The sequence below is a fragment of the Natator depressus genome, chromosome 1, assembly GCF_965152275.1.
Source record: "Natator depressus isolate rNatDep1 chromosome 1, rNatDep2.hap1, whole genome shotgun sequence".
Classification (NCBI taxonomy): domain Eukaryota; kingdom Metazoa; phylum Chordata; order Testudines; family Cheloniidae; genus Natator; species Natator depressus.
Genome location: NC_134234.1, coordinates 78,690,636 through 78,718,424, shown reverse-complemented (window position 1 = coordinate 78,718,424; position 27,789 = coordinate 78,690,636). Strand labels below are relative to the sequence as shown.

Here is a 27,789-nt window from a genome sequence, read left to right as displayed (position 1 = left end):
CGAGAAGCAACTTAATGCAACATTGTAATGTACTTGCTGAACCAGATTTGGAAAATATCTCGTTGGGGTGACTTTGAGTCTTTGTTTTGAACTGGTGTTTCTAGCAGCAGAGGCAAACTACTTGCATGTTGCTATAGTTGTCATCAAGGGCAGAGAAACTGCAAGAACTGCCTTTAAGTGATCAAAATATCTGTCAGCAAATATTGCCACACCCTGCTTACATAAGACACAAGAATATTTATTTTTTAAAAAGAGCATTTTGACAGTGTTCTGTCCCAAATAGAAAACAATCTGGATGTTAAGCACCCTTCCCTATTTTCTGTTTTAGTTCTGGATGTTAATCTACTGGTCTCCTAAATGCACTAATGCATGAAATTGCTTCTAAAAAGTCAAAATTCTGACTAGTTAATATGGCTCCGATATCACTCTTCACAGCTGTGGATCCACTACAGAAGTTCTCTCAGTTCAGCAGTTGTAGATGAACTGATAGATTTATTGCACAAATACTGTGTGTTAGCAGACAGAAAAACATGGCTTCTCTGCTAGGCGGAACATATAGCAAACTATGGCAGTTAACAAGCTTAACTGTAGAAAGAGGTCATAAGGATGCAGTGGGAGCGGTCAACTATTAAACTGCCCTTTGTAACTTGGAGTGAAGTTTGTGGAGGGGTGCTCAATATAGCCATTGACTTTAACGCTTCATTTAAAATGTTGCCTTCACTGTTAGAAACGTGTAGTTTTCGCTTCTAATCAGGTGCATTGTTGCTGAATGTGACAGTAGAAATTGCTGTCTTCATTGTGGCATGTATAGCCAATGTAATCTGGATTTCCAGTGATAGTTATGTGATTCTTTGCAGATGGGCTTGAGGGGAATGAATTGTTGCCACTGTCCCCTCTTGCTCCAGCCTTGGAGGAGGACCCTCTTTCTTTGATATTGCAAAATGAGGATGCCCCAGATAAGGCTGGCGGGAGGAAAAAATCGGAAGAGTTGCAGAGTCTGTGGAGAAAAGCTATCCATCAACAAATCCTACTGCTTCGAATGGAAAAAGAAAACCAGAAGCTGGAAGGTTAGCCGCTCAGAGAAACAACTGGACCTGGTTTTCAGAGGCCCAGACCACAAGCAGCTCACATTTACTTCAGCTGAAAATCAGGGCCAGTGCTGTTATAAGTTATGCAGTAGTTTCAGAAATAGAATTGGCTCAAGACTGAGGATTACAATCTTAGAAGCACTGCTGTTCCATGCAAAACTTGCAGGTTTTTCCTTGGTTTAGTGATTAAAATACTTGAAAAGACTGGTCATATTAAAACACGACACAGCTGGCATATGAATTACTGTTCTGGTCTTTTCATGGCAAGAATTGTCAAAAAAAGGCATAGATGCGAAATCTTCCATGATTTAAACAGTCTCTTTTCATGAGGTGGAGCAAACATATAGCATATACTGCAGCACATTCTCCATCAAGTTCCCCTTCTTTATAAAAGTACATGCTTTATATGTCAGTTTTGCAATTTAAAAACATGCTTTCTGTCAGAATAAGATTCAGCATACTTGTGTATACTAAATATATACAAACCATTACAATTCATATCCTGGGCAACCAGCTTCTGGAATACCAGACCACCATACAGGATTTATTCCTCTTTCATCTCATAGCAAACTGGCATGAATACTTAAAACAGTGGTGGACTGGTCCCTTCATGCCTCATTTCAACAGGATAGTGAATGATTTTCTATTGCACTGTCCAGATAGGTGTTATAAATCATAAAAACATATGATGTTCCAGCAAAATGTTTCTTGTATATTTTCCAGTCTTTCTTACTCTACCAGAGAAGTAATTAAGGTCCTAAATTTTCAAAAGCAATTAGTATTTTGTTGCCTCAATATTTTGAGTGCCCAACTTAAAATACCCTAAAGGTGCTTCATTTTTCAGAAGACGAGTGCTCAGCACTTTATGAAAATCAGATCCTGATAAGCGTCTAAAGTTGGACACTCACTTTCTCTCTCTCTTCATTTATCAACATTTTGGCCAAGATTCTTACCACTGTTATACAGGATTCCTTCTACAAAAGGTAGTAGTCAACATCCTGGTCTAAATGTAAAACTTGTAGAAATCAAAACAGATTTAATTTACACTTCGTGCCTTTACGCTAAAGAAACTGCAAATGGTAATTTGCATATGTTGTCCTGTGAAGCCTTTAATTTTCCAGAGGCTGGCATTATGCTGCAGTGTGATTCTTTCAGCATAGATATCCTTACCATCCTCATTTGTGAAAGTCTCATGCCCACCTTCCATTTCTTTAGCGCACCATATAAGCACCAGTCCATGCTAAGAATACTAGGGGAGAGAAAGGAAAAAAATGGCAGAAGCCTTTCCATGTGCCTGCAAACGCATGCCCTTGAATACACTTCTTTAGCACATAGTGTGTTACCCTCCCAGTTTGCCTACTACTAGAAATACTAGAGGCCTGTTGGGGTTTGTAAGGAACATGGTTATTCCTTTAGATTCTTTGTACCGCTGCAAGGGCTGTTTGTATCTTGAAATCTCAAACCTTGCAGGTATTCCAGACACTTAAAACTAATCTGACCTCTGCAAGAACAAATGATAAAACAGCTAAAGAAATAAGTGGTTTATAGAGTAAAGAACATAAAGCTAATGCCTCTTTCTTAGTTAATGATTAACACTAAATGTGCATGTCTGGTCTCCCTGGTGAAAACCAGAAAATAACAGTGTAGTGATGGGTGCTGTGTAACTGCATTCCAGTTTTTAACCCACTGTGTTCTCTGACTTGTGGAGATTTATCAGCTGAGAATGCATTGCTGCCAATACATCGGACTTAATCTCACCAAGTAAATGTAGGTGACTTTGCTTAAGGAACCTAGGCATTGGTTACCTAGTGTTAGAGGAGACAAGATGACTTGAAACAAGGTATAGGTTGTTCTGGAAACTTTCCCAGTCTCCATATTAATTTTGCATTTGTTTGGTTGAGATATAGTCCAAGCATGTGGTATTGTGTTGAAAGCACCTATTGAAAGCTGACACCCATTAAAGCTAGTAGGGTATTTCATTATTACACCTTGATTCAAGTGGTGATTGGTATCCCAACACTACAGTCCATTACAGACTTGAGAAAATGTAAACCCAGAAAGGGCTGAAACCTCTAGTGGCAGCCTGATTCTTAATTGTATATTCATCGCACTGATTATTGCTTTGTTTTTAATATGCAACTTCCACCCCTTTATGAAATAGCTCTCAGCAATTCTTATCTGCGAATGTGTTGTATTAATCTGTTAATATTTTAATCAGTACATTTATCTCCCACTGTTCTTTGTGCCTTCGAGGAAACTTGAATGCTAATAGCTATTTGTTCTGCAGAAGGTAAGATTTGTGAAGCAAATACCTATTGTTTTAATTTTGATAGTGGCTAAAGGCTACTTTTTTAAAACCCAATATTTCTAGGTGATTTCACAACAGGAAAATTTAGAGAAGATGGTAGCAAGCAATTAAATCTATAAGAAGCCTAATTTTGCTGCCCTTATTGTCACTGAGCAGTACCTTACTCCACATGCAGTGGGACTAGCTGCGGAGCAAAGTGTACTACTCAATGTAAATAAAGGTGCCAAAATCGAATGTCTTTTTGGCAGTACAGGCATTTCACATTCTTATGGTCTTGCATTTATGCAACAGTTTGCATTAAAAAAATCAGTGGGTTTTTTTTTGCCTTTGAAGAACAACAGTTGTTCCCTAAAGGTAACTTTTAAAAAAATCCAGGTGTAATATCCAAGTTTAGATTGAAGCTCATTGAAGTAGGAGCTCTCCTAAATGCTTCGTGCCTAGCACAAAGCTACTGGGTCCCCTAGACACTACCACAATACAAATAATTACAAGAATTTTTTATTGGGCCCTTGTCAGTCAGATAAAGATGAGGACGAATTATAGAGCACTTGGGGATACTCAGCAACTAGACTTGTGGAATGGCCTAGACATTTAATTTCTGATCCTGTACGTGTCCTAATTAACTGAGGCTTGTCATGGGTTTCTTCCACTTTTCGCTGAAGCATCGGGTATTGGCCATTTCTGGAAGTAGGGTAGCTAGTTTGAGGGACAAAGGGTCTGATTTGGATTTGCAAGTCCTATGTTCCCATAGAATCCCCAGTGTTGGTTTGTATCACTCTGATCTGGGAAAAAAATCATGGTTCCTCAGTGAACCATGTAAACTTACTTCCAACAGTGATCATGGTAAATGTGTAAAACTTAGTTATTGGAATCCTTGAGGGATCATATTGTGCAATAATGCAGTAAGTAACCTGCTCAAATGATTATCAAAGACTATTTGCAACAATTGGACTCTGGAACTGCATGTGGGTTAAATCTCAACATCAGTAGCATAGTGTGTGTATTAAACCCTCCACTTCCTAACAAATGCACAGTAAAAGAGCTACTGTGACATTCCCAGGTAGAAATCGAAATTCGGCCTCCATGAAAATCCAGAATTACCTGACAGCTCTTCTAGAAAAGTTAGTCTCCAGGAGTTGCTAGAAGAAATGAGCATAAAGCAGGACCTAATGAGAAGAATAGGTGGTAGAGCATCAGACTGGATTTAGCAAACGGTGCACCTTAGGGTCAAGGAGATTAAAAACTCTTATAACTTTCTGCTATCCTGCATTGTGACTGAGCAATGGTGTTAAGGGGAAAGGATACTAAAATAAGAATCTCATTGCTGTGCGAAGCATCTATTTAAAACTGTCATGATCTATTAGGACCACTATGAACAGTGCAGTTGGTGGGACCACATAATGATAATCTTGACTTTGTCATTTAAAAGAGACGTTTCCTAAAAACACTTCACCAAAGCTCTTGCAGTTCCAGAAGGAGCATTCAAAGTCTGAGGTTTCTCACACTGAAGTTATTTTAATGTGCAATATACATAAAGTAAAAATTATCTGATAAATCACTTTGCACGATTGTTTGTTGCTGAGATGTCAACATTTAGCCACAGAAAGACATCTGATAATACCTTTCCATCATCAGCAGAACTCCAGATCATGTCTTTTGAAATATGGAAAGATGATCCTTTGTTCATTCCATCAACATTGGTTTAAGGATTATAAGGATTCTGTTGTGGAATAGTAATTTCACTCAGCAAAGCTTTGCTAAAGTTAAGAGAAGGAGCAGTTGTGGGAAGGGGAGGAAACGCATCTGATTTTTTTTTTCTTTTATGTTTCTTGTACATTGGTTTGTGACTTTATCATATTCTTTGTTCAGCAGTCTGAGTCATATGTGTCAATAGAGGTATAGCCCAACGGTTCATTTAAAATCAGTCTCCTATTACTTCTCCATTGATTCAAAGTGTCCTATGCAGTAACAGAAGAGAGATTCTGGATACTACATTGGCTGTATTGAGATATTTGATTTCTGATATGATCTCTCATACTGTCCATCATGTTCTATATTCCAGCAAGCAGAGATGAACTCCAGTCAAGAAAAGTTAAATTGGACTACCTTGAAGTTGGTACATGTCAGAAAGATGTCATAAATATCTGGGATAAGAAGTTATTAAACTGCAGAGCCAAAATCAGATGTGAAATGGAGGATATTCATGCCACTCTGAAAGAAGGTATTTATTATGTAGGATGTGTTTTGTCTGGGGCATTTGGGAGCCTTTTTTTGTTCAGTCTTTAAGATTATTTAAACCAAATCTTACCTTCAGTAAGCTTGTTCCAATAGCACCAAATCAGTAAAAACTGCCCGTTGCCTTTTTTTTCCCCAACACCAACTAACTGTTGTGCAATGAGAACATATACTGATTCTGTTGTGCCTACAATATATTGAAACAGTGCTGCAGAAAGATCAAGTGAATGATTACATAGCTGTACTACTGTATCTAAGGTGATGTCCCGAGATAGGTTAGCATTGGTGGGGATTTCTCTCAGGGCCTCTGGATTTAAAATCAGGAACCTCTACTCTGAGACAAAAATTCCAGTTCTTTGGCTCAAGGCTGTAGCAGACTCATAAACCTCTCTACGTGGACTAGACAGGGGACAGAGGGCCACAGTTCATCAGTGTGGGTTACACATTTGGCTATGGAAGCTCACCCTAATAATTCCCATATGGGTTACCCCTTGTAACACAATGCCCCAGTTGGGAATTGAATCTGAGATATCTGGGCCTAAAATCATGAGCCTTTGTTTAAGCACAAAGACTAAGTCCACTAGCTTGAAGTCAGTAGTAGACTTTATAAACCTCTATGTGAACTAGCCAATACCTGGAGACAAAAGGACTATACTATTATTGTGAGGTACATATAGATTAAGTCTTTATCGTGGTTCTCAACCTTCAAGTTAGGAACCTTAGCTATAATGCATTGTATGACATTATCTTTATAAAACAGAAGTCACTATTATGGATAAAAGCTTTCAGACTGTTCAGCTGCTCAGGGCATTCGTTTTCCCTCTCCTCTGATTTTAGGTGTACCAAAAAGCCGCCGGGGAGAAATTTGGCAATTTCTAGCTGTACAACATCGCGTAAGACATGGACTGCCAAGCAAACAACAACCTCCTGACATCTCATACAAAGAACTCTTGAAACAGCTGACAGCTCAGCAACATGCTATCCTTGTAGATCTAGGTACTTTTGTGGTGGTTGATAGATGCTCTAAAGTGTACTTTGTGTCCTATTGCTGAGGTGAATAGAAAATGTTGGTTTTTAGTTTAAGTTTTTTGGGTTGTTTCATGTTGGTACAGAAACAAAGATGCTACTGTACATTAACATACGTTCTGTCTAGGCTGCCTTCGGTGTTGTCTTTGCCAAACACTCCTGCTCCTTTAGTTTGTGCTGTATGCACACCATGTCTGCAATGGGAGACACTTAGCCTGCAAAATTGCACTCATCAAATTCATGGGTAACTGCAAAGCAGGAAGAAAATGGACTGGAGTGGAGCAGGAGTGAACCACAAACTTGAAGGATATAATTCTGGCACTGTTGAAGTCAGTGGTAAAATTCACTGACTTCAGTTGGGGCAGGATTTCACCTGAAGGATGAAAAGAAAAACATGGCTATGTAGGCTGGCTGACTGACTTATGAGAAAGCAATGGATCAGTCAGTAATGATTGGAGGGAGATGACAGAAAAGCAAATAAAAATGAAGGGAAAAAGGGAGAGAGGAGATCAGGGTAACCTTAAGAATAATTATTCTTGGAGAACATGAATTCAAGTGTTACTTTATTGACTCTGTTTTTTAAAAATTACAAATGCATGAAATTGATCCTCCTCTCTCCTCTCCCACTCTCTCGTATGTCAGTTGTCTTAGATTGTAAGGGGCTATCTTTCTGTGTGTTTGTATAGAATCTAGCACAATGGGGCCTGATCCTGATTGGAAACTTGGTGTTACTGAACTAGAAAGAATTGGATCCTGCAGCTTGAACCTAGCCCTAACCTGAAGTAGCTATAGTACAACTTTGGGGGGAAAATAATAGGTTCCAAAACTTCTATTTTTTTTTCTGTTTCATAAATAAAAAAATTAAATAAAAATAAATCAAGTGTATAACAAACAACTATCCGGTGCTTAGATACAACAGCAATGGGTGCCCTAGAACTACCCAAGATATGGTTTTATTCAGTACAACTTTGATATTGCCCTAGTCAGAAAGTATGACCAACTATCCAAATTTTGTTTCATAATTTAAATCCAATTCTAAGGATATGTTCTGGGAAGGCGTGATAAGAGAAACTTCTACAAATACAGAGGAGAGGAGTTTTATGGGTTTCTTCTCTCTAGAAAAGAGAACTGAGAATTAAAAACCTCTCTTTTTTATTTATTTATTTTTATTTTTACACCAGGCAGGACATTCCCTACACATCCTTACTTCTCTACCCAGCTGGGAGCAGGGCAGCTGTCACTCTTTAATCTCCTGAAAGCTTATTCTTTGCTGGACAAGGAAGTGGGTTATTGCCAAGGTATCAGCTTTGTGGCTGGAGTTCTGCTTCTACACATGAGTGAGGAGCAAGCCTTTGAAATGCTGAAATTCCTCATGTATGATCTTGGCTTCCGTAAACAGTACAGGCCAGACATGATGTCACTACAGGTAAGTTGGTCCTTTCTCCTAAAACAAACTAAACTTGAATCTGCTGTAGGGTTTCCTAGGGGCTGTGCCTGTTCTAATACTTGGAAGGTTGCAGTTTGTTATGATGATAAGTGCTAGAGGTGAGTAAAATGCATATAGTTAACCTTGCCAAACATCTCTCTTCTTTTCTCATTTAGAAGTAGATAAAAGAATCTTAAGAGTTGTAAAGTTCTTCCCATCACAAATCGTGATATTCTTCCATTTGGAACCTGTGCTTTTTCTTTTCATCCCTTCCTTTCCTGCTCATTTTTCTGCCCTCCCCTCAAAAAACAAAACAAAAGCAAGCAAAAGCAACCACTCTCCAAACCCCATATAAACCATGATCATTTTTATCTGTCTCCTGGCCCCGGCCTTCATGCAGAGAATGAGTAAAAACAAGGAAACCCCCAACTAAAAGGTGAAGATTAAAGGCCTCGCTCCTGTTCGTTACATCGTTTTGTTAACTCTATCCAGCAGGGTTTAGAATTTAAAAAAAAACCAAACGTGCCCCCACTGCTGCTTCACTTTGGGAAGCCTTTAAAGCCTTCATCAGAGGCTGTGTCATCTCTTACGCCACCTTTCAAAGAAATGGGGAGGACATAGAATTGATACACTTGTGAAGGAAATTAAGGTCTTGGTTGTAGACTATCCTTGTGCACCCTCCCCAGAGAAACTCCAGGTCCCTCATCAATCTAAGATATGAAATCAACAAACTTCTGTCCCAAAAGGTTAAGTTTGCTTTATTTTGTTTGATGATGTTGCCGCTAATTGCAATAGTAGCAATAAATGATATACAACAGACATTAATCAACAATTTCAAAAGTTTTATTCAGAACTATATTTATTTACCTGGAGGGAATCCGCCCTAGATAACTTTTTTTAGTGGGTTGTCTCTGTCACAGACCTGACTGTTAGAAGGAACGTTTAGATGCTCCTCTAGAAATCGCAGAACTAACTCTGGCTATCAAGGAAATGAAGGTTGGAAAGACTTCTGGCACAGATGGGTTCCCAATTGAATTAAACGCCTAGATTATTGAATGTTCAATGAGGCCAAGCATGAGCAAACTCTCCTGTCTGCTCTAAGGGAAGCTGTAATTTCAGTTATTTCTCAATCTAGAAAAGATTTTGGAATATGTAATAATTACAGGCCTATTTCTTTAATCAGTTGTGACGCTAAGAATTTGGCTAAAGCTCTTGCTATGTGACTGGCCAAAGGTCTTTCACACATCATACACATGAATCAGGTAGCTTCCTTCATAACAAGCATAGCTCAGATGATACTGCCGCTTCAGGAAATTCTAAAGAATCCTGAGGTGTCGCTTCTTGAGAGCCCTTTGACCACATAGCCTGGGCCTATCTTTTTCATGTGTTAACAAAGTTTGTATTTGGTAACCAATTGATTGCTTGGATTAAACTTTTATACTCTAACCCAACTTCCTAGGTAGTTATCGATGGTATTATTTCCACCCCTTTTCCATTACAGAGAGGTATGAGGCAGGCCAGCCCCCTTTCCCTCTTCCATTTGATTTAGCTCCAGAAACTTCAGCCATTGCCATCTAAGGAAATCAACATATTCATGGCATCAGGGTGTGCCAAACAGAGCACAAAACTACGCTGTCTGCGAATGATGCTCTTGTATTTGTATCTAAGTCCAAGGTTACCATTCCTAACCTTCTGAACACCATTAATAAGTTTGGACTCTTCTCAGGATATAAAATTAATGGGTGGGAATCAGAAATCGTATGCTTTAACAAATATACCCACAAAGGCATTTTTTCAAATTAGGACTTTCAATGGCAATCTTTTTATATGAAATATTTATGAATACTGATCACCAAAAATATTCCAGGACATCCCTAAAATAAATATGTCTGGGAGGCTTTTGTTTTCCCAACTTGGAAAATTATCATATCCTTTTTGTTAAGCCAGGCATCTTTGTGGCTGGTAAAGATGACCATGTGGACCGCACCTTGTGTTTAGATTGAACAAGAATTGGTATACCCTCTCCCCCTTTCAGGCATTGTAGGATCCAATTATTATGGATTTGATGGCTCCAGAGCTCCCACAATGACAGTGGTGGGGCAAGCCTGGTCAAAACTGGCTAGAAAGCTCTGCTTCCATCGATGTAGAGGCAGTCCTACCCTTAAAATCAGTGGCAAAACCTTAATGTGGAGAGATTTGATGGAGAGAGGAATTATGACCGTGTTGCAGCTAACTGACCATGATGAATTGAAACCATTTGTAGATCTTCAGCAACAATTTGGCTTGCCCTGTTCCAGACTATGGAAATATCTCCATTTAAAGCAATTACTTACAAATGTGTTTGGACAGGATGTATTGGGAGCTCAAGAACCTCCAGAACTTTTATTGTTTCGGTTTTCTTGGCCAGTTGTGTCCTTTTACAATTTTGTGGCCCCAAAAACCTCTGCCTTGATGATTTGAGAGTTGCTTTTTTAACATTAAATACAATTGTATTCCATTGGGTCGGAGATAGTTGTGTATCCAAATCTCTATTCCAAGCAACTATAGGCCTGAGACTGCAGCTTATTCATCAAAAGGTAACTTTTTCAAATACACTGGTTCCCACATAGAGTAATGGTAATAGGCCCCATAAATGCTGGCCACTGTTAGATGCATCCGATGAAGTGAGCTGTAGCTCACGAAAGCTTATGCTCAAATAAATTTGTTAGTCTCTAAGGTGCCACAAGTACTCCTTTTCTTTTTGCGAATACAGACTAACATGGCTGCTACTCTGAAAACTGTTAGAAATGTAATTCCCCTGGTGCTACATTAGTTTATATGTTTAGGCAGTGCCCCTGTATCAAGAATTTCTGGTAAGAAGTGGGTCAAAGGACCAGTTTGGTATTGGATGCTAAATTGGAGCTCTCCCCCTTAAGTTTCATTCTTGGGCAGTGGCCAGTACCAGATTTCTGTAAGGAAGGTGCAAGAAACCTCCTCGGGGGTAATTACGGAAGTACTTGCCCATACAGAAAATTTCTTCCTCACCCTCAGCTATTATTTTACTTATGCTCTGCAGCATGAGAGTTTATATCCATTTCGATTTTTCTAAAATTGAAATGCTTACTAATTTAACTCTGTTTACTCTTCTTTTTATCCATAAAAATATCCAGCCCTTATTAGAATCCTGCAAAGCTCTTAAACATGCACAACTCCTGCCCATGTCACACCTGGAGCTGTAGCATTTTATACTAGAACTCGCTCAGAATAAAATCTCTCTCAAATTAGATCAACAGTGACATCCAGTGGTCAGTTAAGCTACTGATAGGGCATTACCTCTTCTGGCTATTCTAAATGATATATCAATTCACTGATTTTTCTGATATAAAAATGGCAGAGAGAAGAAATGTTTAATCATCAGGCTATAACCAGCAGACTTCTGTATTATTCACATAGATAGTATACATTTTTTCAGTGAAAAAATGTAAAGTTTAGGCTACAAAGTTTAAAAGTATCCTAAGCAACTAGTGATCCAAAATTCAGCCCCTCTTTAGGAAAGAGCCGTTTTCTGAATCTATGTAAACTGTAGTATTCTAAGTTTGATGATCTTTTTTTATTATGAGTTTTACAAAAACTGTAGCTGTCTGAGTCCCTTGGAATACTAGATTTTTAAAACAGGAATTTCTGTGACTCTTTAAAAACTGAAACCTGGTATAGTAATTCCACTAAGTAAACTCTGAATCTATTTGGTATTATATGCTTGCATTAGATATAATTCATTATTGAACATAACAAATTGAACCATTATTCAATGGCGAATGAAAAGCAGCAGGTCATATATTATATGCTCTCAGACAAGTTGTGCATTTATTTTCTTTCCTGGAATGGCTATTTCCAGTAGTGGATTTTCTGTATTCAAAGTAGGAGGGCCATGCTGTTAGACCCTTCACTTACAAATTTGCTTCAGACACTCATGAAAAGGATCTAGTCTAACTGTGTCTGTGTTACCTGACTTACCCATCTAATCTACATCCTGGTGGATATGGGCCCTGATTAACCTTGAACTGTCTCTGCATATGGCTCAAAAAGAGAAAGCATTGGGTGTTTACGGTGCTTTATTTCATGGACTGCTGTTCTGACTAGTGAATACAAAACCCTAGTCTCTCTTTAAAGCTTGAATTGTCTGAGACACAGACAGGGGTATGTAGTCATATTTTCAACCTTTTCATACGCACAAATCTATAAAGTCTGAGTTTCAAATTAGGCTTCCTCCTGCTCTGCATGTGTTTGACTGGGCCAATTTCACATTAAGGGGGAGTTGTCTTTTTCATATTTCTTCAGGAGGAATTTAAGACCATAGTGTGAGGTGTGATTCATATCTCAGGCTTATGCTTGATGACACTGTATATCTCTTCTGAATGTCTGTTCCGACTCAGTAAATGTGTTTTTTTTTAGAATATGGAGTCCCTGGGAGCAGGTGGTAAATACACAGCAATCAGAAATAATGACAGCATGAGGTTTGCACGTCTGACTCACAACTGAGAAAATAGAGGCTGAGAGATATACGAAACCAACTTCCATTTTGCTTGTGTAACTTCAGCAAAGTACGAAAGTGGCAGGTCTAGAAGACAACCTTTGACTGAGAGGCTTGGCAATCAGATATATAGCTGGCAATGGACATCTAATAAAAGATAGTCAAAACTTAGATTAAAAGTGTTTTTTTTTCCCCCTACCCCTTCACCTGCAACCCATTGGTAGATAACTTTGAGAGTTAACTGAATTTGTCTAGACCCATTTGGAGGATGGGGGGGCAGGAGTTGAGGTAGGGCAGGACAGGCCCGGTCTTAGCAATTGTTCCATTAAATAAATAAGAGGCGTATTTCTCCTTTTTGAGTCTTAAGCAACCTGTAGTTTAAAAATAATTTGACTATCTTATAATGAAGTAGAGAGTGAAAAGGAATAAAGAATTACTTCATCTGGGAAAAGTACTTTATCCATTGCAACTTCTGTGGTCTGAACTCTGATGGAGTCAGGATGGACATATATCCACAAATTCCTCCTTTTTTAAGAAGAACATTCATGCTCATTCTTGTTTGTTTTTTTTATGGGAAAGTGTTATCATTTCTAGCTTTGCTTTCCATCTATTAAAGAAAAATGACTTTTGATAACCAGAACTGGCTTCTAGATGAATAGCTTATTTTAGACAAAAATACACAAGTTTTCTCTGCTAAAGAGATTATAGAAGATGATTTAGCGAGAGGATCGAAAGCTAATTAAATGGAACATGTAGTTAAAACCAAATCCCAGGAGTAGAAAGCTTGCATAGCTTAAGTGCATAAGGCTTTACTAAGATGTGAACAATATTTTTTTCCCATAGAAAGAATTACTGGTGGATTTAAAGGTCACTGCTAACGGTTTTATTACTCTCCTTTGCCCATGGAATTCTAGGAGTTCTAAATTAATGCATCTCTTGCTTGGCAAGGAACAAGGAGTAAAATTTTCAAAAGCGCCTTAAATAGACTACATCCCATTTTCAAAAGGATTTGAGACTTCTATCTCATTGAAAGCCACTTGGATTTAGGCTCCGAAGGGCTAGATTCAAAGAGGTTATTAGATACCTAAGTCCGACATTAAGGTGCCACTGACATTCTCAAAATTATCGTTCAGCTACCACCTAACCTTGTAGGCACCTAAGTCCCCATGGCACCTACCTTTCTGCCAGTAGCTATGTGCAAAGTCACCTAAATTCTGCCCCCCCTCCAGCTATTGAGCTGCTCAGAGTCCTTACTGACACTTAAGCCCCAGCAAGATTCTCAAACTAATTGTTCCCCCACCTATTTTGTCTGCGGGACCCAATCCAGTAGGCATGCTCTGAGCACAGCTACTGGTTTGGGCTGCCACAAAAGACAGATGGGGTGAGAATTTTGGGGTCTGGCTGGCATCCATGTGTCCATCCATCCCAGTCTATCCAGTAGCCCAGTGGTTATCTGGGATGTGGGAAACCCAGATTTGAATCCCCACTCTGCCTGATTTGGAGCAAGGACTTGAATCTGATTTTCCCACATCCTAGGTGAGTGCCCAAACTACTGGGCTATAGTCAATTGCTCACTTCCTCCCTCCCCCCTGGCACAAAGAAAGTTTAACTATTTATCCAAAGTGCAACAGCTCCAGTGGGAAAGAATGAGACCGACCCTACTATAGACAATAGCCCACGGGTTAGAGCACTCACTGGGGCTGTGGAAGAGCTGGGTTCAAGTCCCTGCTCTAAATCATACAGAGCTGAGATTTGAATCTGGCTCTCCCACATCCCAGGTGAGTGCCCTGACCGCTGGGCTATTCTCCATAATGGGATAGGGGGGATTTCTCTGTGGGATTTGTTTTTGTGAGAGAGGGCTGACCTGGAGGGTAATCTGGAGTAATTGGATTTGATGCAAGAATTGCTGGATGAGGTTCTATGCCCTGTTAAACAGGAGTCTAGATTAGATGATCATAATGGTTCTTTCTGGCCTTAAAATCTAGAAACTGAATGTAGATGATACTTCAGTAATAAAATGGTCTGGTTCAGACTGCTCCTTCTTACTTCAAGTGTTTGGTTTTAGTTCATGAGACTGAAATTTATTCAAAGGTAAAGGATCCACACAAGCCCTATACTCCACTTAAGATCCACTTTACTGGGCCTTCTGTGCTTGGGTTAATTTCACCTGAAGCGCATTGTGAAGTGATTGAAAAATTCAGAGAGCTCAACAGTTGTTGGTTTTTTTTTTTTGTTTCTCCCCCCACCCCCCTTTCTCAACACTTACTATAGATTCAGATGTATCAACTTTCAAGACTCCTCCATGACTATCACAGAGACCTCTATAATCATCTTGAAGAGAATGAAATCAGCCCCAGTCTTTATGCTGCACCCTGGTTTCTCACGTTGTTTGCTTCTCAGTTTCCGTTAGGATTTGTAGCCAGAGTTTTTGGTAAGAGAGAGTGTTTTTATCACCGTCGTAAGCAGCACAATATCCTGTACAATGTAAGGAAAACATGCATGGGAATATTTTGCACTTTGTTTTATATACGAATAGATAAATGCCAGATAACTTGTTCCAGTTGTCAGCCACAATTTGATTTATTTATTTTTAATAAAGTCAGACTGAAAGCTGATAAACTGAAGGAAAAAACTGGCAACAACAAATTGTTATGGTGTAGAGACTTCATTGCTGAAACTTTTAGTCACTTGTACTGACATTTAAAAATAAAGGTGTTTTTTTTGTTTTGTTTGTTTTTTAAATGGTAAGCAGACATCAGAAACTTACCTCATTAACTGTGATGATTAAGGCTGCGAGTTTGTCACGGAAGTCATGGATTCCGTGACTTTCCGTGACTTCGGCAGTGGTGCTGCAGGGGCAGTCTTGGGCCACCGTGCGCTGCTTCCCCGCAGCAGAGTTTTGATGTGGGAGGGGGCAGGGGTTTGGGGTGAGGTGGGCTCTGGGCAGCACTTACCTAGGAAGCTCCCCGGAAGCGGCGACATCCCCCTCGCTCAGCTGCTAGGCGGAGGCGTGGCCAGGCAGCTCTGTGCGCTGCCTCTGCCTGCAGGCACTGCCCCCACCGCTCCCATTGGCCACGGTTCCCAGCCAATGGGAGCCGCAAAGCCAGCGCTCTGGGCGGAGGCAGCACGCAGAGCTGCCTGGCTGCACTTCCACCTAGGAGCTGAGTGAGCGGGATGTCGCCGCCCCCCCCCCCCAGCCAGGTAAGCGCCGCCCAGAGCCTGCCTCACCCCACCCTGTGCCCCTGCCCCCTCCCGCACTGAGACTCTGCTGTGGGGGGAGGCACGGAGTCAAATAGGGAGCCTGCAGGCCTCGCCAACCCCCCCTCCCCCCCGCTCCCCTGCCGTAGCACCAGCGGGGTTCCCAGGCTGTGCGCCGCCGCCCTTCCCCAGCCCCCCACCCGGGCTGCCCTCCCCCCAGCACCTGCAGCGCCCCCAGGCAACCCCCCCCCCAAGTTTTAGTCACGGGTATTTTTTAGTAAAAGTCATGGACAGGTCACTGGCCATGAATTTTTGTTTACTGCCTGTGACCTGTTCGTGACCTTTACTAAAAATACCCGTGACTAAAAGTAGCCTTAGTGATGATACAGGTATTAAACCTATTTTGCATAGACATACTGCTCTTGAGTAGCCCTATCTCAAGAGGTACAGTATTGTTTTGGGACTTCTAAACTCTGAATTATATCATTATGGAGAAAAGGATGATGCAATAGGTTTTCAGTGCACTCCATTTCTTTCTGTAGATTTCATTAAAGTAAGCCATTGAATCCAGAAACTTGAACACTATACTCAGTTTTGATTTCATGAATATTTTAGCTATTTAGGTATTATTTAAAATTAAACAGTTTCAACTTTAATACATTTCATATTCTATTTAGATAACCTTTTAGAGTCTGATGCACACAGGGCAGTGTTTAATACAATAACTTCAATAGAACTACTCACGGTAGTAAGTGTTTATAGGATCACATTGATAGTTAGCAATATCTGCATCTTATTAACAGGTTAGGAATAATAATTTCAAATTTCTTCATTTCAAAAAATACTTTTTATGCATGCAGCTTTGTGAGAGTTTGTCCAAAAATACAACAGATATCTAGATACTGTAATATACTACAGTTATCAAGAAATGAGAAAAATATATCTCATACTTTGATATCTCTTAAATCAATAGTAAGTTGCTTTTGATTTTTCCTTTGTAGCATTTGTGAAGTGTTTCTGCACTCTCAATTTTTTTTTTCAGCTCCTACATTATTCAAAGTGGCTGCTTAATTTCCATCCTTTTGTTTGTTTTTGAATTATTTTTTCCTAAGTCACATTCATATTTTTTTCTCCTTTTTGCTTTTATAACAAAAATAGACATAATTACATTTTATTTCCTATTTTGGGGCCAATTTAGAAAATTGGATGGTGGTTCATTTATTTCTCTATAATTGTGAGTGTTTAGATACTTTTTTAAATTCATTATATTCATGCTTTACAGAAGCAAAATAGTAAAAATAAGTACTCTGGTTCATTTTGCATTTTGTTTAAAAATATTATTCTCATGTTTTGTTGACTTTGAAGTCCGGGAGTTGCCTTTTTTGGAGGGAGGATCATAGGTGGTTGTTCCCTAAATAAATATAGCAAGGTACATCACCTGGATCTACACCAGAAACACTGTGTTTTAGTCCCCACTCCTGCAATCTCATCTGTTCAGACAGACTCCTGAACCCTTGCAGAGCCCAGCTTTCTTTAATGAGACTCCCTGGGTGAAATCCTGGCTATGCGGAGGTAATTGACAAAAATTCCATTGACTTCAGTGGGGCTAAGACATCACCCCATTTGGGCATAAGGATCTGCCCAAGCTGATCAGATTGCAGGATCAGGGCCTTAAATTATAGACAACAGAAGCATTGCTATGGGTTTTTATGAGTAGGGTTTTTAGTCTTTTAAAGAGCTTATAAAGCTTCCCGTAATGAAGTAGCTATTTACTACCTTGTGAACAGTAGGATAAAATAGTCATTTCTTAACTGTCATTCTGTATTACATTTAATGATCAGCTCCCAATAATAAATGTATGTTAAGGTTTTTTAAATTAACAATATACGTTCCTCTTAATATGGTTAATATCACGTACATTATAAGGATACTCAAATGCCTTTCACACTTCTTAGGTCTTCAGAGTGTGCTTGTCCAACAAGCATAAAATCTTTTTTTCCTAAAGCACTGTATTTGTAAAAAGGCAGTAAAAGTTTTTGTACATTTTTTTCATTTATTAAACTGATGCTGAAATATTGGTGTCTTCTCAATAATGAAAATAATATGGTCAAAATATGATGGACCCTATATTCGTTTCCCTCCACAGTTTACTACTGCTCAAATATAGAAAGGCAAAGGAAAGTGTCCCAGCACAAAAATTAACCCAAATAATTTTAATTCTTATTTTCAATGTATTTACAATTTTTTTCTGTTTTAGACATTATCTTTCTTCAAGGAACTGAAGTCATATTTAAGGTAGCTCTGAGTCTACTTAGCAGCCAAGAAACACTTGTAATGGAATGCGAGAGCTTTGAGAATATTGTTGATTTCCTTAAAGGCACTATCCCAGACATGACTAAGCTTCAAATGGAAAAGATTATTACCCAGGTAAAGTTGGGGTTTTTTCCCCTTTATTTCTTTCCGTGTAACTTATAAATAAGATATTAATCCTAAAATGAATACAGGGGTCTCTGCTAATGATGAGTCACTTCAATTTATACAATATCAATTAGTTCCCCTCTGTTGCTATAACACTAAATTCAAGGAGTCATTTTCTGGACTATCCTTGTAATCTGTAGGTCATATCAATTTTTTTATAGTTTTGATGGCCTCTAGTCTGATCAAGAAATCCATCACTATAGAAAATCCTTATGAGCCAATTAACACTATGCTTAAAATCGCATTAGTGACAAACCCATTCAGACATGGCTGTTGCTAGCAGTTTCCCTGACCAATGGGAAAAGGATATTTTTCCAGAAAACAACGCTAGCCAACCCGTGCCTCAGCCTATCTGCTCTACTCTCGTATGCTTTTTTTAACATGGTTCTCAAATTCCTGACCTCGTTGGTTGGGATTACCATGTTAGAGCCTTACAATCCCCATGGACATTGAATTGGTATGTATGCTTCTTACTGTGCCTAACAGTATATGATAAAAAGCAATAAAACATAACAGTAACATGCATCATCATTAACGTCATTGGGTTATCAGGTACTAAGTGTATCTCTAAATTAGAGGGAGAAGTTGCTCAGTGTGTATGCGTTCAGTAATTAACACAATCTAGAGTTGCTTAGATTTGAGTCACCTGAAAAACAGCAAACGTCAATCTGAGCCTGAGTTTTCTGCTGAGCTGACAGTTTCTGAGACTTTCCCTTGCAAGGCTGGTGTCACCCTAGCCTTTGTCTCTCTCTTACCTTAGAGCCTCTCTAAAGCCATATTTCAAAGGCTCAGAAAGGCAGTCTATCTGTTCGGTGCTTAGATAGCCCCCATCAGTGTAATGTGCCAGTGCCTCACAATCTCTCTGAATATTGTTCCTTTCTAGTTGGGGCAATGAAGTCTATGCTAGATGGCAATTAAAATATTGAGTAAATCAAGTAGAATTGCCAATTAACTAAATGAAGTTAATGCTCCCTGTTGTAAGCAAAGCTATTTTTTCCCTCTCCTGGTAGGTTTTTGAGATGGATATTTCCAAACAGCTTCATGCATATGAAGTAGAGTACCATGTACTACAGGATGAGCTGCAGGAAGGTTTGAATCCCTGTGATGATGTTGAACCTTTGGAGAAATTGGAGAGGGCCAACAGTCAGCTAAAGAGGCAAAATATGGACTTGTTGGAGAAGCTACAGGTAAATGGCCAAAGATAATTGGATCACCATGCATTAACTTTTTCCTAAAATTCAGCAAACAGGGGATTTTCTTTTAAAGTCATTTAAGAAATTGATTTTTTTTAATGTTTAAAAACTTGGCATTGGGAGATTGTTCCACAGCCTAATAGCTTTTGCAATCAAGAAGTTCTTGTTTTGTGTGTTCAATGTAATTTTTTTTCTTTTACTCCATTTGTAATCCTCTGTACCCATTTAAATAATTCCTCTTCCTTCTTGATGTTTACTTTCTCCAAATACCTGTAGGTTGTGTCCATCCCCACCTGCTTAATTATCTCTTGGATAATTTGTACATCTTCAACATTTTTAATCTTCTCATAAATCAGTTCCTCCAGCCCCCTCATTTTTTGTTTTTTCTTCAGTTTGTAAATATCTAGCTCTTCCATACCCTGTATCACACTGGGTTTTGGCTGACTGTCTCTTCGCCAGCTTAAATACAACTGGATGTTCCGTATCAACTCTAAAGCATGATTTCATTCTAAGTTCGTACCTCCCATTGGCTATCTGGACTTTGATTATTTTCCCCGTTTGTATTATCTTGCATTATTACAAAATACAATACCCTTCTTTCCATGAGACCAGACCAATTAATCTTTAGTAGTGATCTACTTATTTATTTCCATATAGCAATGGAAGGATCTGTACAACTCCTGTACAAGATCACTGAAGAATACCACGGAGTCCTACCAAGATATTGGTAACTCCGTCCTCTAGCAGAGATATGGAGAAGTAGGGAGGTACCTTGTGGCTGACAATGCTGCTAGTATCACCTTAGGGAGCTGTATGCTTCTGAGGGGAGCAGGGGCCTGTTCCCCAGTAACTATGGTACCAGAACCTAGGAATTATTTCACAACTTGCTGAGGCACATGATGTTCACTTTCCCTCTGCTTGAGCTAATGCAAATTGCTGAAAACCCCAAATAGATCAGTTCCTTCCCTTTTATAACCTTCCAGTTCCTCTGTCAGGTGACTCCCAGATCACCTGCCCTTAGCAGGTATCTTCATTACCAGGCAACTGCTCTCTTGGCGAACCAATTCTCCTGGATGGAGCCAGTCAGTTGTCTAGGATGTTTGTATTTGAATAGAGGACCATCCCAATTTAATGACCTTCCATTAGCAGCCCTATATCATTCCCCTTTGGAATTTCAGTCTAGCATGAGAAAGGCAAAGGAGAGTAGACAAAAACCTGCAGCATACAGAAAATTCCTAATCTCACACAATTGTACAGATCATCATATTATGTACATGAGTTGTATGGAGGCAAATGGGTACAACCACATATTGTGGTAAAGGTCTTAATCTGAATCTCTTAGAAGGTAATGTAAAGTGATATTCTCACTACTTCTTACAGATAGCTCATGCTAAAATTCAGAGTCTGGAATCCAACCTGGAAAACATATTGTCTCGAGAGAACAAAATGAGGAGCTTAATCCAGTCGCTGGAACAGGAAAAGAGGGCATATCAAAAGACTGTTGAGCAAATAAGTAAATACCTGCCAGTAGAAGCACTGTCTGACTGTGAACTGTTCCTGAAGGAAGTAAATGCCAACCCAAACAACAAAACAAAGCAAGGAAATAAGCCATAAGTAAGAGTTTCAGGCAGTATAATTTCAAATATGAAGGGAAAGCAAAGATATGTATGCTGCTATAACAGAACTCAGAAAGCAGCAGGTAGTGGTTTGCCTAAAACCGGTGCTGGGACACTCCTCATAGCAGCAGATGGGCCTTGTCACTCTCATTATGCAAATCCCAGGTTATCAAAATAGATTTTTTTTTTAATGGTTGTGTACATATATCACAATGGGAAATAAAGGACTGTTGCCTTTAATTGTGACAAGTAGATGTATATTTAGAGTTGATTTAAAGGAAAAGGTCAGAACTTCACTAATGAAAGCCAAAGTGGTGGTAAATTAAAATTTAATTCTAGATGCCTATCTTTTGTCTTGTAGCAAAATGAGGATAATGTGTCTCATATATATAAATTTGTATAATACTTGAAAAAGATGAATGTATTTTTTCCTCCAAAGAACAGCATGTTTCACATGTTTTGTGGAATTCTGTGTAAACGAGTGTGTCTGTCATTAATTCTACTGACGTGTGTATATAACAATAACTGAGGCTGACTGTCACCATGTGGCTCTTATAGGGAGAATTATAATGCCATATGCTGCCTGGAATGTGCCAGTCAGGAAGTTACTCCCCATGCCAGTTGAAATTGACAGGCATTATGTCACAGTTATGCCTAAAGAACTCAAAAGACTGAAAAGTCAGGAAAAAGCAAGAGCCAGAAAATGGTTGTTACCTCACTTCCTGCCTCTCCCACCCCAGGAGTTTGACAATAGGAGCTGAAGGAAGGAAACAGGGCTGCAGAGTGGTCTGGACTCTGAGCTTAATTTCCTGCAGGTGACATGTTGTGGTAATGTATTTAAAACTGGACAGGGTTTTCAAATTGCAAAAGAAACCTTGTAAGACCTTCTGTTGTCAGACAGTTCACTGATTCCCCCAACAGTTATATAGCTAATTTTTTGGGGGTGGGGAGGTATAATGGGGCACTGGATAAAGTGGGGAGCTAGGATTTCTAAACATTCTGAGTCCCCAAATACATTGTGAAAGACATACATCGGATAATTTTCAGGCTTGTGCTGTGAAACTGAATAGGGAGAGGATTAGCTAGCCAGACTTTAAATGTCATGTACCTTTCAATTTAAAGCATTGGTTTGAAACATATCATTGAAAGGACATATTATAAATGCAGCTTAACGCTTTCAGGCTGTTCCTGTATTCTGTTACCACCACTTCTTTGTAAACTTGTTTTAATTATCCTGTCATGAGTGAATCTGTCCTAGACAGAGGAAGGTAAGCCCAGGTAATTTCTTAGATTGTATGTATGTCAACCAGAAGACAATAAATAAGATGCCTACAGATTTGAAAAAGCTAGTTGTGATTAATGTAAATCTGCAAGAAGGTTTGTCTGTATGTAGGAGACATGTATTTTGGAATTCATGTCAGAGTTGTTACTTGAATGTTAAAATGGGTCACGTTATCTTACCATTTATGCTATATTCCAGGCAGGTGGCGTTTTGTTTTGTTTTGTTTTGTTTTGTTTTTTGTTTTTGAAGTATAAAAATCAAGCCAAGTGCCAAATTCAGCAAAGTGTCATTTACGCATCAGATTGTTTGATTGGAAAGCAAATGTTGAACCTAACTGCTTTCTGTGTCACAATGCTTTGTTAATTTCAAGGGAAAAAAAGAGCAACAGAATCACTGCTTTGCTGCTCATTGCTGAAGAGTTTAGTTTTATTTCCATGGTGGTTTTCTTATTTGGTAGTACTCATTCAATTACTGTATTTATCTTTCTTATTACTGTCGGGTGCAAGCTCTTACACTGTGTATAAAATTACATGGAATCTGACTTGGTATTTCAATAATGTTCCATTGCACCAGATGGAAACATGCCAAGTGAAGAGGCAATTCTTTGCAGTTTGTTCAAAGTAAATTTTAGCTAATATGTATATACAGAACTAATCCCAGGGAACTGCAGTACAGTGTAATACAAGACCAAGGGTGTTCAGATACATACTGTTACTTATTCTTTTTTTTTTTTTAGATGCACTGAATGTGCTTTATCCTCTGTTTTACTTATATCAATTTTTTTCATGTGATGCCTGGAGAATTTCCAATAAATGTAATTTGCTGCATTTCTCATGGCCTCTGGCTTTTTTTCATTTCTCCTCATTTCTAGTACCAGTTTTTCACTTGTAACAGTGCTGTCTTCATGGAAAAATTAAGGAATCTGTTTAGTCTCTGTGTGTGTGAAAAACAGGATTTGCAAAAGGACACAGGAAAAATGCAAATTATGACAATTTGAAACATACAAACAATATATTTTTCAAAATTTCAAAGCCTGAATTCCTTTTTTTTTTTTTTTAATTTTTAAGCTGTTCACTTTCAATAGACAGACATGTTAGGAATGATAACTATGGGAATTTGTTTAATTCAGAGGAAGGAATCTGAATCTCTCTAGCCTTTTGTGCCCTCATTTGAAAAACCTACACAAGTGGTGACAAACTATTTTTCACGGTGTATTCTATGTTATGAGACATTCATCATGGTCTTTGTTCTGCACACATGCATAATTTGTAACATGTATCTCTGGGGTGCCCTGCTTCAAATATAAAACCTACAAAGATCTGTTTAAGATGAATAACAATCAAAAGTATAGTTGAAGTTTGTCGTTTAATTACAGTTTTTTCAGGGTGTGTGTGTGTATGTATGTTTATAACAAATCACTATAGGTGATCGTTTACATCCCATATCCCCAGATTTTTATTAATTCTCGTTTTATTTTAAGAAAATCAAATTAGTAGTTTAGGCCCAAAAGGTAGATGAGTTGAAATAAACAATAAAACCTAATACCAATAAAACTGTGTTCATGGTTTACAGAAAAAAAATATTAAGGGGTTGAGCATATTGCTTGAGGTTTAAACATTTCCTTGCACTATTTGCAAAGCTAATACATGAGGATCAGACATTGAAAATGGCCAGTCCATTTTTACTAAGATTAGGGAAATCCAAAAAATAAACTAGATTTTTTTTAAAAATTCCTTTCGTTTTAATAATTTAAGGTATTAGCTACACAGATAAGAAATTTGCTTATTAAAATATATGGACTCAAACTCCACTCTGATACATGTGTGCAGAACAATGGAGGATGATGTATGAATGTAGCAGAGCAGCATTTTCCCTTGATTTTTAACCTGACAGCATCCCTTTTACAAATGTCTGTACAGTTTATTACTTTCATGTGTAAAGCTACTGTTAGTTTAAAGAACCTGTATGCCACATTCACCTGTTACACACACACACACACACACACACACACACACACACACACACACACACACACACACACACACACACACACACACCCCCAAGATGAAATTCTGAAACTGTTGATCAGTGCACACCAATTCCACTGGAAGTGAATGATGCCTTATGCAATTTAAACTGAGGGTATGGGGAAGTTAAGGTAAGAAGTTTTGGAGAAGGTGCTCCCAGTCCGTCAATGCTGAACATTACCAAAGAGTTTGGGATATGGACCGTGCCTCACTATATACTTGGAAAGCATGTAGCACTTCGGGAGTGCTAATATAATACAAATAGGCACTGGATTTTGCCCCTTCTTGGGAAAAGTGTTGGATCCTTATTGACTGCAAGTGATCAGAACTTCATTTCTTCATCTTACCTGAAATGTGGCAGCCCACTATGCTATGGCTCTAACTGAGAACAGGTCAGAAGGATGAATGCAGCTACTGTATCTTCAGCACTACATCATGCAGCATCTAAGAGGAGCTAACTCTAAATTATTGAACCTCTCAGATAGCTGAGGGCTTCCTTGAAAGGGCTGTGAAGGTTTCAATATTTTTAGCTCACAAGTTATAACTGAAAACTACTTATCTCTGCCAGGATTCTAATTACACCAGGTGGGATCTTGGAGAAGAGCTAGAGCTGGGTGAATTTTCTAAAAAACCTTTTGTGTTGGAAAATTTTCTTTTTGACCAATTTTTCCGGTTTTTAGGGGAAAAGAATTGAACTGACAGCCAAAGTCTTTTAAACCGAACTTTTTTTACCCAAAAGAAAAACCCAAAGAGTTGTTTTGTAACTTTTGTTGAAAAACAAAAATTAATATTTTGAAATAATAACATTGGCATTTTTCAACCAGCTGTAAGAAGGGCCTCTTTGAAAACAGGAATGGTGACCTGTTATCTTCAGTTAAACTTAAGCGTGGTGGTCATCCCTGCTATTGAGTTAGACAGGTTTCCTTGCTTCTTAACCTCCTCACTGCAATGCTGCCCAGGTTGCTCAGAGTTGCCTAAATGGAGGCAATCTAGGGTGTAACAGAGGTTCTGAGGTCCAGCAATTTGAAGCACCCAGTTGTCCACAATGAGGACTTCAGATTCTTGCATACTTAGCAAATGCTGCATCCCAGCTAAGAATGAAAAATTGCATTTGTTTGCTTAGAACTCCTAGAAAAAGAATCTAGCATCTTCAGAAGACACCTCCACTCGTGTCTGCCACTGGACCAGACATCATAATGAACCAGCTCACCCTCCCTTCAGCTTGGTGTCTTTCCTTTATGGACATTAGATATAAAACTTTGTCTAAGTTGGGCATATTGAGGGAGTCCAAATTCTGAGTGCCCACTATCCCCTTCAGCTTGGTTCAGCATCAGGTTATTAAAGATGATTGTGTAGAAGCCTGAAGATTTCTGCATCCACACTTCCTTGATGGCACTAAATTTGATTTTAGGTAACTTAAAGGATTGTAACTGATCCTACCGTTTGTAGTTAGTTCAGATTTTAATATTGATGCTAGCTTTCGAACCCATCAGTATATGATGCTGCTTCATTTCCCTTGCGATATTAATCTCCTACCGAGCTTGTGGATGGGTGAGGGAGGGACTCTGAGCCCCCTTCTCTCTGTCCCCCACTACCATTATTTATTTTGCCTGAGAGATGCATCATTCAGCACGTCACCATTTTAAACTCTACTGGGACAATGGGCAAAGCTAAAATGAGGGGAGTGGGGTTTATGTTAGAAAGCATTAATGGCTACCTTCAATCAGTTCTTTGATCTGTACAAATACCATCCTGGTTGAGATGATTCTGTCAATCCAATGCCAGAGGCACTGTTTGTCCCCCATTTCCCCCTTCTCGTTTTCTGATTTTCACCAAAATCAGTAAGGTGCTGCCTAGAACATTTCCAATTTTGGAATTGATCAGCTGCAAAGTTCAACAGTTAATGCATTATATACTGATGGAGACTTGCCATTAAGTTGACTGCAGGGTTTCCATATGCTTGGCCAATTACATATAAAACTACCATATTAAAGAACAGCAAGATTGCAAAATCAAGCAATCAAGTTAGGCATTGCCAGTGCGGTGAATGTGGAGATGCTCAGTGATGAATATTATAATGTAGTAAGTATTTTTGGTATGCTTATTTCCACCTGGTGGCCAAGATGAGAATTGCTATTTACTGTTAAGAAGCCCTAAGATTTTACTTATGGCACCTTAGAGACTAACCAATTTATTTGAGCATAAGCTTTCGTGAGCTACAGCTCACTTCATCGGATGCATACTGTGGAAAATACAGAAGATGTTTGTTTTTATACGCACAAATCATGAAAAAATGGGTGTTTATCACTACAAAAGGTTTTCTCTCCCCCCACCCCACTCTCCTGCTGGTAATAGCTTATGTAAAGTGATCACTCTCCTTACAATGTGTATGATAATCAAGGTGGGCCATTTCCAGCACAAATCCAGGTTTTCTCCCACACACCCCCCCACAGCCCCCCAAACAAACCCACTTTGGTTATCATACACATTGTAAGGAGAGTGATCACTTTACATAAGCTATTACCAGCAGGAAAGTGGGGTGGGGGGAGAGAAAACCTTTTGTAGTGATAAACACCCATTTTTTCATGATTTGTGCGTATAAAAACAAACATCTTCTGTATTTTCCACAGTATGCATCCGATGAAGTGAGCTGTAGCTCACGAAAGCTTATGCTCAAATAAATTGGTTAGTCTCTAAGGTGCCACAAGTACTCCTTTTCTTTTTGCGAATACAGACTAACACGGCTGTTACTCTGAAACCTAAGATTTTACTGAACTTGTTCCAACAATTGTGTGAGGAAGTTTTTTCAAGATGTAGGCTGATTAGTGGTCTGTGAACCTATACCAGAATAAAAGATTTCCTTTTCCAGTTCTAATCGGTCTTGGATCTCCATATGCTATGTTGGCCACAAGGATAAACTAAAAACAACAACCAGCAAGCTCTACATACTGTTTGCATAAGTGACAAACTTTTTTTTATTGCCAAGAAAAATGGCTGTATATGGAAAATGAAGGTGTATGATGCAAAGTAGGAGGACTAGACTCGGAGACTCTCCCAGAACTTTATTACAAATGATAGAGGATGATAAAAAGAAACATGCCATTTTATTGAGTGTTTGTGGAGCAAAAACATAGTTTAATTAGATTTTTGGTGGCACTAGAAAAGCTCAGTGCCAAATACTTTAATTCGTTCAAAGTGGTCATGCGCCATCATAACCTAATGCCATCTGAGACTGTGCAGCATTTACAATTTAAGTTTCTCCCACCAACCTGGAAAATCGGTGGCAGGTTTTGTACCAGAACTATGTTTGTTGGAGTGCTGTGGTTTTGGAGATACATTAAAGGCCGTGGCTATGGTATCAGTGTTGGCAGAGTCCACCTCAGATTTTAAAAAAGCTCTGGA

At 38.9% G+C, this 27,789-nt stretch overlaps 1 protein-coding gene across 1 annotated transcript in view; it reads left to right on the top strand.

Annotated features, from left to right (window-relative positions):
• TBC1D4 (TBC1 domain family member 4) overlaps positions 1–23,181 on the top strand; it is a 154,241-nt gene extending 131,060 nt beyond the window's left edge. Inside the window, exons 12-19 of the mRNA XM_074962041.1 lie at positions 858–1,067; positions 5,459–5,617; positions 6,469–6,627; positions 7,839–8,083; positions 14,865–15,024; positions 18,049–18,218; positions 19,280–19,456; positions 20,843–23,181. Coding sequence (XP_074818142.1) covers positions 858–1,067; positions 5,459–5,617; positions 6,469–6,627; positions 7,839–8,083; positions 14,865–15,024; positions 18,049–18,218; positions 19,280–19,456; positions 20,843–21,076 — 1,514 coding nt within the window. The 3' untranslated portion in view covers positions 21,077–23,181. The remainder of the gene's footprint in view (positions 1–857; positions 1,068–5,458; positions 5,618–6,468; positions 6,628–7,838; positions 8,084–14,864; positions 15,025–18,048; positions 18,219–19,279; positions 19,457–20,842) is intronic.
• Positions 23,182–27,789: the final 4,608 nt, after the last annotated feature.